Source organism: Astatotilapia calliptera, chromosome 11 (genome assembly GCF_900246225.1).
Source record: "Astatotilapia calliptera chromosome 11, fAstCal1.2, whole genome shotgun sequence".
Classification (NCBI taxonomy): domain Eukaryota; kingdom Metazoa; phylum Chordata; class Actinopteri; order Cichliformes; family Cichlidae; genus Astatotilapia; species Astatotilapia calliptera.
In genome coordinates, this window is record NC_039312.1 from 26,879,590 (window position 1) to 26,891,497 (window position 11,908).

At 38.7% G+C, this 11,908-nt stretch overlaps 1 protein-coding gene across 1 annotated transcript; it reads right to left on the reverse strand.

Annotated features, from left to right (window-relative positions):
- Nucleotides 1-2,746: 2,746 nt before the first annotated feature.
- On the reverse strand, nucleotides 2,747-10,581 carry dhdds (dehydrodolichyl diphosphate synthase). The gene is made up of 9 exons (XM_026185020.1): nucleotides 10,496-10,581; nucleotides 10,034-10,103; nucleotides 9,157-9,273; nucleotides 8,919-9,061; nucleotides 7,642-7,758; nucleotides 7,454-7,555; nucleotides 7,227-7,341; nucleotides 4,971-5,078; nucleotides 2,747-3,489 (listed from the first exon to the last, which is right to left on the reverse strand). Exons 2-9 carry the CDS (start codon nucleotides 10,094-10,096, stop codon nucleotides 3,247-3,249), a joined length of 1,008 nt encoding a protein of 335 aa, XP_026040805.1. The 5' UTR covers nucleotides 10,097-10,103; nucleotides 10,496-10,581; the 3' UTR covers nucleotides 2,747-3,246.
- Between the last annotated feature and the right edge of the window lie 1,327 nt (nucleotides 10,582-11,908).

Here is an 11,908-nt window from a genome sequence, read left to right on the forward strand (position 1 = left end):
TCTTGATTTTTCAAGTTCACAAAGAGCTTTCCCGCGCATATTTGAATTCAAATTTGGGCAGTCCTGTCACCATGACACCGCCTTGGCGCCCTGACAGCTTCCTTTGTTTTGTATCAGTGCGCGCCTACAGACAGCTGTTGGGAAACTGATAAGATTACTACTTTACTAATCTGTACCTACGACAAATGGAGCTCAACGAATGCCTGAAGAGGTTTCAAGGAAGAAAAAAAAAAAAAAAAAAAATCACGGATGAGACTGAGATTTTCATCGAAAAACACCCCAAACAATCCTGTTGTGATAATTTAATTTTAAATCGTTAAATATGCATTTTTTTTAATAGTATGGCCACTCACTGCACCTTAAATTAATGTGTTGAAAATACGATAAAACGCACACAAATGTGCAAAAAAAAAAAAAAAAATCTTATTTTTGTATTTATACGTTTTTTCCTGCTGCGCACTTGCAAACTGCAATCCAATCGCGTTTGACGTTTTTAATAAATATTTACTACTGTTAACAAACCCATTTCAAACGACGATGCAAGAACCAGGCTGGCACATATTATTCAAAACCTGAGCGGAAAAAAATAATAATCGCCACCTCCCCTCCCCCAACTCCTTCCTCAAATTTGCAGCCTGCGTTCGAGCTTATTTTGATTGCTTGATAACGGCGCAGTTCATATTTATCTTCATTAATTCGGATCCCAAGTTATGCATTCAAGCATCGACGCGCAGGTTGAGAAAAAGAATAAAGAAAAACAGTCATTGTCCATATCGAAAGTTTGTTACTGCGTTTACAACAGCAAGATTTGTGCCCTGCCTACTGCCAAAGAGAGGGGGGGAAAAAAGATGGTGTCAGAAATTTTGCACAACGCAATGTCAACGGCTGGACTAACCAGAGTTTGGCGCTGGAAGACAAAAAATTTACAAAAATACACGCAACTGTGCGCGTTTAACTCATAAGAATAATTTAAAACCATGAGCAAAAATTTCAACTTTTGTTTTCGACGAGTGGGAGGATGCTTGCGCTCCTCTCCACTGTCAGACCGCCATTGCTAAAACGCTTGTTAGGGATGATGACGTTCTTCTTAAGCAGAAATATCAGGCGCAGTCTTGTGTTAACTTAATGCTACGAAAACGATTCCAGTGCACAGACTTAAATTAAATTTAAATTCATGTTTTTTTTACCTTTGCTTTGCCCATGTTCTCAGCGGGAAACGAAGAAAAACGTCAGGAAAATACAGCTGCGAAAATGGCTTTTTTCGAAGCGATAACAGACGCCAACCAAGCGCGCACAGCGGAAAATGGCGAATGTATAATGCAAACGAATGTTCTTGTAGTTTATACACTGAAATATAAGAACGAAACCGGTTTGAACCAGTTTTGTGTTTCGAATCTCGCCATTGGATAGAAAGGCGTCACGTGGGTTGGAGGCGCCTCCCATTTGTTAAAAAGGCAGACGGCAACTTGAAGGAATACGGATTATAGTCGCGGGGTGGCGCTGTATGAACGACTGATTCGTTCTGCTGTACCGAAAAAATAAATACGCAGATAATGGCGCGTCAAAGTCGTTGCACCTTTTCTCACCGTCTATCGAATAAACTGAACAATTTTTGCTCACAAAGTCCGCCAGAACCAAATTTTATGGTGTATCTAATATCCCCGCGTTGCAACTGACCAATCACGTTGTTTGATGTCATAGCTTTGAGGCAAAATACGGTCGCGGGTGAAGATTAGACTATGGTGCTTTCTGTCAGCTTGTGGTGGATGAATGTCTATTTGGCTTGGGCATGTAAGACTGTAATTTTAGCCCTGTGTAAAACCAAAAATCAACATTTAGTTATTATTATTATTACCTGAGGGATTGAGGGTCAAACCAAGCGTTGTGTGAAGAAATACTAATACAGACATATACAATTTGTAACTGGTAGATGTTTAGTGGATTTTAAGCTGTCTGACTATATATTAAATAGCTAAAAGTAGGATACCTATTCAACACTAAAATACTGTTCACATGTCTGTGCATTAGTAGTAATATTCCAGAATATTCCAGGACTGTATGCCTGATGAGTAGTATAAATTCATGCTTATACCTATGTATGTGTATATAAGCATATTTTTGTGGGGCAGTATGTTTATAGTATGGTGTTTCTAGTTCTACCAAAGTTTATCAATTCTTCTGTCAGTGTATAGATGATGCAAGTTAAATAAAATTGGTTCCTAGAAGTGTTTCCTCTGGAGGGACAAGATCCAAATATGATGATTTGATGAAGAGATGTCTTGCATTTGAGTTTGTGATTTAAAGACTGAGGACTTCTTGGATAAAATTGGGACATTTTTTCTTCAATTTTTTCCCAAATAAACAAAACCCAACAAACATCAAGCTGGAAAAAAGTAAAAGTGGTTCTTTCCTTGTGTTATACCACCAACTGAGATGCAGAATAGCAATTACAAGCAGTTATTTAAATTTTTGCAATACATAGCGTATTAGTAGTTGATAAGCTTTAAGGCTCAATACTTCCAACAGGTAGCAGCAGAAATTATATCGGTACAGTTTTATGTGCTGAAAGTCATCTACTTGCAAAAACGACTCGTTAATCCAATAAAACACCATCACCAGTTTTCCCCCTGAGAGTCCATATATATCAGCAGCATGGACCACACACATATTTTTTGCTGCACAAGTTAAGACAATAGATAACCATATTTTGGAAGCCAAATGGAGACAAAAGCTTAGACTTGTAGTATGTAAGTACAAAACAGAGAATTTCACATCATTTAATCATATCTGACATACAGTAATCATTTTATTTTGTTCCAGAAAGCTGGTCAAAATATAGTTATGTAATCAAAATCACAGTCAACAAACAACACTTTATGCTTCAACAACAATTTAAAAGTTCTGTGGACGAATGTTTTGGAACCGAAACACAGGATCCGTGGCTTTCACTCACATAAAATGACCTTCCGTTCAACGGCATGCATTTAACTGACAGTTTATACGATGATTTAACTACATCTTGACCAGTCATTTCCACCTATTAGAGTTTTTAAATCTACAATCATAAATAGCAGGATTATTCTACAGCCCCATAGGGGTAAAACTGCCCTCTTATATGAATCAGCAACAAAATAAAACCGCTCCCAGTTACTGCTTGCTCTTCCCTTTTCCACAGAAGCCCTTTTGGGAAGAGGACATAGGAGAGGCTTCGTCCCCGCTTCAGAGGATTTGTTCTTCTATGTATTCTTAGGCCAACAAGGATTCACTGCATAAGTCAGAAAAGAAAGAGTCTCTTTTGTGCTTCAGTGCTTTTAGGAAGTCTCGAACTCGTTCTTCCCGGCAGGAAGTGTAGTGTAGTAGCGCCTCTTGTCTTCTCTGGCTATCGACGGGCTTTCCATTGCTGTGATGCTGCAAGAGCTCTGCTACACAAGCACGATCTGCTTCTAGCTGCTGCAGAGCCTGATGCTCTCGATGGAGGTCTCTAGCTTTCTGTAATAACAAACACACCAAATTAGACATACATTTAAATATATACATAGATACAGGAGTTACTTTAATCTTTCTCTGCCTGTTTAACAACACTGTTTCACAAAGTAACACTGATCTACATTAATTGCTACGGTTAACAAGTGATGAACCTGCAACTCACACAGCCAAAACATAAGCCCTTTTCAGATATGGGATGCATAACACAGCTGCTTATTGCTGCTTATGATTCTCCAAAACAACTAACCAAGTGCCAGCGTGTCACAATCTAGTATACTCATAGTGCTTGTCCAAAAGCTCTGATAAATGGAGGGTTTCATCAGAAAAATTGCAACCTCTGTGCCAAATCAAACATGGGGATCTTTCCATTGTAGTGATCCCTTTGGGGTGGGTGGAGCAGCTGGAAGTTCTGTTCCAAAGAACTCACAAAAATGCAGGGAAGACATGCAGTCATAATCATGCACCGCATCCATGCCCCGTGTCTCACTTGCTTCCCTGTGTTTGCACTTATACTTGAACATATTTGCCAACAAGTCCATACACCTCTTTAAGCCACTGATACTGACACATTTATTCCTATTAAGTTAAATAAATATTTGTTCTCTTTATTCTTCTTTGCTGCGGCCTTTGAGTCAGTCATAACAGCGACCAGGGTGCAACATGGAGCTGACACAGTCAGCTGCCATCACATTAATGAAAAGCAGAGCATGGCCGACAGTGGGTGACAGGGGTCATAACTACAGTAGTACCCAAACAGCTAAGCCCAATTAGGTTCAAAACCAAAAGAGCGGTATGGTTCAGTTATATTAGACATCTGAAAGTACATTTTTGTGCTGCTTCTAAATAATATTATTCTAGTTATACAGGACCTTTAGTCACATTTAGATCCTTCCCAGCAAGGAAATAAAGGAGGCCAAAAATAACAAACATGATGACCCCAAAAACACACCGTATTCTTCGACTGCCTCACTCTACACAGCCCTTCCAACTCTGGGGACAAAAAGCTATGGAGTATTCAAACTAAACACGAAAAACTGACACATACTGTTGAGACTGCACTTCTTTTTTCTTATAGTGAGTTTCACTGATCTAGCCTACTTCGGATCAAAGTGGGCTGTATGTGGCCCACAATGTAAAATGAGTTTGACATCCCTGGTCTAAACAAATAAACTCCTTTCTCATGTTCGTTCCCTCTTTCTTACGTGCACACATGCTTTTGAAAATCACTCTGGGAGAGCACATTTGTTTAACTGGGGCAGTTCTTGGAAGCTGTGACTCAGGGTTCCCTCACATTATAGATTCATCACTAAATGCAGATTTTCATGGAGATAGCTTTAATTGGGAAAAGACTGAAATTCCATGAGTGAACCTGAACTAGTTACTTAACCTAACATGAGTGATGACTCTTGTCAAATGCGCTCGGACACACCGCGTGGCTCACACAGTGTGAGTAAACCCTAATTCTGTCTCAGTATTATCCTTACCTGGATGGATTTGTGATTTAATTGATACTGCAGAATGGCTTCACACAGGTTCCAGAATGAGTACTCTGGCCACAGAACGGACTGAAATACTAGGCAGGAGTGAGAGGTCTGCAGAAAGAGCACACACGAAAACCAATACAAGTTTACAGGGTATCTGAGAAAAAACTGGAAGAACAAAATAAAGCTTTTACAATTTGTGCTGTAACCCAGTCATTAGGTTAATACTGTCTTTCAGTGATTGCACCCCCAAACTGGAAGGGAGACTTGTCACAGGCTTTAAGGAATGTAGAAAGAAAATCTTACGTGCAAATAAATCACTAAAGATATATATAGAAAGATAAGTCAGAGGAGATACAAAGAATTCTCTCGGAGTCTGTTTCAGCTGTTCAAGACTATTTTTTTTCTCGTAAAACCCAAGTACTTACCATCCCTGATGGTCACTAGATAAAAACACTGATAGTGAATTAAATATAAACTGTAACTGTACTCATACAATGAAACACTCATCACAGATTGGTTTCTTTTGGCATCAGACAGTTTTGCTGGATTATTTTCACAGACAGCTTTGAAGGTTAACATCATGAATGACCAATACATCTTGCAAAACAAGTCCAACCACCAGTGTTACTCTGTTCTTAATTCACAAAAAAACATTACTCATCAAGCCCTTTCTTGCGATAAAAGGGGTTGGAATAAAACACACATGTTTATTAAAAGGCCAGAAATTAAATAAAGTAGTACATCTCAATACTTGAGCAGTATTCAGATTTTCGTTTGGAGCCAGGAAAAACCCTGCTCCTAAATCATCATGATCCCTAAAGACTCAACCAAGCATAAATCGAAATCCTACTTTGCTGTTTTCATAGTTTCATAGAAAAACAGCCCTATCTTCAGGGGTAAATCAATTCAAGTTTATATATGCAGCACCAGCTGGCAACAACAGTCATTTCAATGGGCTTTATATTGCAACATTCTCAAATTGGGGACATCCTGACTGGAATTGTTCAAACAAACAATTCCTATGCAAATTATTGCAAATGACTAATTTGTAAGAACTCTTGAGCATTTGAAATAAAGGCCAGGATGGCCTGTAAGTGGCTAAAACATTTGGATTAAGTGAATGCTTTACAGGTAGTAAGTAACTGCAGTCACCTTAGAGCCCTGTGGTACGGAGCCAAATAAATTGATCATATTTAAAAATTTTAAAATGAATTATAACAACAACACCTCACTGAAGAGCTGAGGGAAGATTGGATAGTTTATATGATGTAAGTGTTAGAGTTGCTTAGAGATCAATAGGAGAGAATCAGTCTAAATGAAGATGAGGTTTGTGGGAAATGCGGTCCCAATCAAAAGTTTAAGACCATTTGAAAAATGGCTAAAATATCATATTTTGCATGGTTGGATCTTAACAAGGTTCCAAGTAGAGCTTCAACATACAACGAGAAGAAATGGGAGTGAGACAAAACATTTTTTTTAAGCATGCAACTAATTGAAAACAGCGATTAAACTGAAACAGGCTGTTTTACAGCTGATCACAAGTTTAGGACCACACCTTCAAAAAAAAACAAAAAAACAAAACCACACAACCAAAAAACATAAACTACCTCAAAACAGAAATCAAAGTTCCAAATATGAACTCAGCAATGAGTAGCTTCACCGTTATTATTGATTAATGCAAAAATTTGTTGCGGTATGCTTGATGCAAGCGTTTTCATCCAAAACACCTCTTGTCACGGCAGTAATGTTGGAAACCATCGGGATCATCTTCCACTTGACCTTTGCGTTTCATAACCCTCAGGATCGTTTAAGAAATTCCAAATGACTGTCTTACTGCATCCCACCTTAGCAGCGATGGCGCACTGTGAGAGACCCTGCTTATGCAGTTCAACAACTTTTTGCCTTTGCCATCAGAACGTGACGACAGTGTGACTACCTCACAGAAAATGACAATGAATCCTCATTTTTGCACAGATTTGGCCTTTTAAAGGCATGTGGTCCTAAACTTTTGATCAACTGTAAAACAGCCTGTTTCATTTTAAGCGTTGTTTTCAATCATTTGCATGCTCAAAAAAAAATGTTGTGTCTCACTCCCATTTCTTCTTGTTGCATATTGAAGCTCTACTTGAAACCTTGTTAAGAACTAACCATGCAAAACATGATTTTTTTGCCATTTTTCAAGTGGTATTAAACTTTTGATTGGGACCGTGTATGGTGAACTTTATTAGCTGTTGATGACACCCATCTCACTCTCACCTGCCAAAGAAGGAAGTCGCTGAGGCGCACCTCTCCAGAGGTGCGGATGAGCAAATCAGGATTTGGCGAGTTATTGCTGTACAGACACTCACTTAGCAATGCCTCCGACACATCACTACACATCACAGAAACACAAACAGCTTGTTAACACAATGGCTCTCCAGGACACCTTTCTACAGAGTATTTAACAAAGGATGACAAGATGAACTCATTGCTGTTTCGTTTACCTTCCTTTGATCAGGCCTTGCTCTACTCCCCATGCCATTTCCCTGACTGCATTGGTGATTTCATATCTTGATGTGTAGGCAAAACACACATTGACAAAACACCTACAAAACAAGAATTTGTGGTGCTGTGGTCACTTCTAATGTACAGGATATCATGCACAATGAAAAACACAAGCTACTAAGCATACTTATTGTGATTCCTGGTTGTGAACACGGCTTTGGCAATAAGCTGTTGAAGGTCAAGTGGCAGCATATTCAAGTCGCCCAGCACTCGGATACAAACGCCATGTTTCTCTAGATTTTCACTGCAAAACAAAGCCGAAAGACATTTATAGGAAAAGCATGAAGATGAACAGGATATACAGAAAGACTACTCAGGATCCTGAAACTTGTCTGTCTGCATTTTCTACCCAGAAAAACACAAAGGAGACTCCGGAGAATTTTGAGTACTCAGTGTGTACAGTGGACTTGAAAGAGTCTGCTGTCCAGCACTGTGCAAAAGTGGTTTGTCATAAGGATGTCAATCGTTCGAAAAATAATAACCTTGTATCATAAACAGCCAGCAGCCTCATAAACAAATTTGTCCAAATTTTGATAGACATAATACAACATCCAATAGAAGGGGATTTTTTTTTTTTTTTACAGTGTTAAATTCTTTAGACAGGTTACTCAGATTAAAAAAAAAAAAAAGGAGCAAAACATGGCATTTGAACAAGTGAGCTACTTATACCACAGTCTTGTGTGCAACAAATACAGACTAAAGGGCAATATTAAGCAATGGATTAGTCAGCAAGCTCTTTGTTTTATTTCTCCAAAGTGAAGAAATAAGTCAGCTGTAAAATATTTCATACTTGTGTGGAAACAGAGAGAAATGGCTTGCAGACTAACAGGCCTCCACCTTAGCTTGAAAATGTATCTGCAGCAGTCATCAGCTGCTTAATAAATAAATAGTACATGCACCACAATGACCACAGAGTAAAATGAAAAGAGAATCCACGTTAGTTGACTAGTCTGAGCTTGACATACTGCACTACAGTGAAAAAGTAAGCACTATTGAAGAGACCAGTGGAAATAACAGACTCCCTTGCTTCCTCTTGGCCATCCCACCATTAGCACACTGCATCTGACTCAGTGTCTGATGCATTGCATTAGTAAATGTTTCTGTGTCAACACTGTTGTTGTGTCTGTCTGAACCAAAAGTAACAAACAAACAAATAACAACAGATTTCCATCCAAGCCCACCCTAAAGGTGAACTCCAAGGATCTCGTGCCTCTGCTGGAAACAGGTCGTCAAAACTGGTTTAAAATTGTTTTCTCATGTACAGACCCTCATTTACTTTAACTTCAGATTTATGCTTGAGCGCTGCAAGTCACTCTTTCTAAACTTTACTTTAAGGAAGCAATGAATCATATGATGTACAAACTGTGACCACAAGCAAAGTGGAAAACTCAGCTCGAAACTCACTGTTCCTCCAGCAGCCTTTCAAACTTCTGCCTGGCGAGCTCCATCAAACCATCCACCTCATCTTCGGTGCGCTTGAAGTTCTCAATGCTGAAGGCATACACCGTCACCTCTGGGATGTTCAGATGCTTGCACCAACGTAGTGTCTGGTGTGGAGAAGACGAAGCATTTTGACACACATCATCAATTTGTTTCTGCCCATGTGACATGCATTTCCTATAGCCGAAACCCCCAAACTCACCTCTGCCAGCTTGTTGAAGCCCTGCATGTGTCCTTCCTGCCGTTCCATGTTTTTCTTACGTGCAAAACGTCGATTACCATCCATGATGAAGGCCACATGTTTAGGCATGGGTCCTGCCTGAAAGACAACAGTCAAAAGAGTCCAAAGAAATGCAGAAGAAAAAGCATTAATGCAATCTACGGTAATCCATAAAAGACCAACACTGTCTAATGCTATGTAGATATCTGCTGATATCTTATCACAAAAATGTCACGTACAACTTTTTTTCGAAACATTTCAAATTTAAATAAAATAGCAATTTCCAGATTAAAAAACCTCCCCTCATCACCATCAACTAATATGTTTGCATTTTGAACGATAACTAATAAGTCATTCCCTGTGGCCCCCTCAGGGGTTACAGACAATAGCACCAGCTCATGCCCCTAGATATTTAATTAAGAACTATTATTATTATTATTATTATTATTATTATTATTATTATTATTATTATTATTTGTAAGCTTTTCTTTATGGTATTTTCTGAATCTTAACCTTGTCAAACAAATAAATAAATAGTTTGATGTTTTCTAAATGGCTCAGTTTGTCACTCTATTTTCTATCCAGATACTCTGAAATGACATACTTGATATTTTTGTCAAGGCACACATATTTGGTATACATATATGCATTCGTATAATTCTCAGATTCCCTTTCTTATATATTGCACACCTCTGTTGCTTGTGAAGCCTGCACACAAGAATTTCACTCGTATGCGCTGTACCAGTGTACCAGCACATGTGATGTGACAATAAAAGTGATTTGATTTGAGTCACAGAAAGGCAGAAGACCGACAAAAGCGAGGCTGGAAAAGACAGCCAACTTATAACGTACAGCTTACCTTTAGTATATTGGCAGAAATCTTTTCAAGCAGGGACAACTCGCCTTCTTTTATCCACGACATATCCGTGCTGCCGAAAGACAGAAAGGTTTATTTATAAAAAGGTGGTTGGGGGGGGGGGAATTCAATGAGCACTCCTACCGCACACACTCCCTCTTCCAGAAGAAAAAAAAAAACTTCACCAAGTTTTAGCTTTCACGAAAGGGAAGGCATCTGGTTCCCACATTAACGTCCCATTTTTAGAAGATATTGCATTACATTTGCAGCCACTTATGGATTTCACCGTTAACTGCAAGCCCGGCTCACGAGACCTGCAGGGAACTAAACCGCCGCGAGACTGGAAAAGGACTGACGGGCGCCCTCGTTGCCCAGGAAACACATACAGTGCTTCATTCATTCAAACTACTGAAGCACGAGCTGTTCTACTCACAAACTGCGATCGTTTTATCACATTTCACATACCTTCCAACTCACAGCCTTAACGATGACGACCTCTTCCGTATTGGAGTGAAGTGACGTATGAGCGTGCTGACGACTTCCTGTCAGCAGTTAGTAGATTTTTGAATCATGCGGATGGACGCACGCTACGCTTCAATCAAAGGACTGACTGTGATTTCCTTAACTAAAGGGAAGTGGTCTTCTCAACGTTTACTGAAGTAAAAACACCACAATATGAACTAAGGGATGACAAGTAAATTAAAATCTATTATTTTTAATATCTTTTTAATGTCTTTTTAAAAAAATATTAAATCGAACATAAAAAGCCAAAGACATCAATGGGGTTTGAGAGTGTGTGTGTGTGTGTGGGGGGGGGGGGTTGTAATATAATAATCCAATAATAAATAGGAAAAAATCCAACAAACACCTGACACTGGACCTGAGAGATGCACCTTGCCCTTCAGCTGATCCATTTACTGTTCACTGAGACCTCATCAGCAATCGTGTCAGTGGAAGGGTGGCTGTCAAGAAGCCATTCTTAACGAATGGAAACAGTGAGAAAAGGCGGAGGTGTGCCATATTATATAAGAAGTGGACTGAAAATCGATGGAAACAGATGTTATGGAGCGATGAATCCAATTATAAAATGTTTGGTTCAAATTACTGTCAGTACTGAGGAGGTCGTGAGAGCAGTACAACAGTCTGCAGCTATCTGCTGGTGCAGGCTATAGTTTTAGGCTGCATTGCAACCAGTGGTGTTGGGGATCTTGTCAAAATTGATGCAATTATGAATGCAGAAAAGTACTCTCTACTTTTGAGCCACCATGCAGTGTGGGAATATTTTGACAGAGAACAGAACAAAAAGCAGCCAACATCTTAAGAAGAGCTTCAAAATGTCCTTTAAGAAGCTTGGAGAACTATTCCTGAAGTCTACTAAAGAAATTACATGAATATTTGCCTAACAGAGTTCAGGCTGTGTTGGAAAATAAAGGTGGTCCTACCCAATTATAACTATCAGGCTCATAAACCTGTACAAACTCTTCCATTGCCTAAAGGGCTGGATTTCCATGCGTTTTCCATGCGTCAATAAATCGTTGCACTTATTTCACATTTTCATAGAAAAACATACAAATTGAGCGGTGATTCAAGACTTTCATACAATATTACAGATATAATAATACAGCTACATTATTATATTGATCAAGTTAAAAACAAGGTTTTACGTCATTAGTGGAAAAAATATATATTTGAAATGTCAGCATGTTGAATTTCAACTACCCTAAGTGATTTTCATACCTAACCAACTACGTGTGGGACATGAGAAAAAATATAATGGTTTTTTTTTAACAGTTTTTTTTAACAGTTTTCCATTATATTTTATAATATAATATATATAAAAATATATAAAAATAAAATAATATAATAAAAAAATAAATA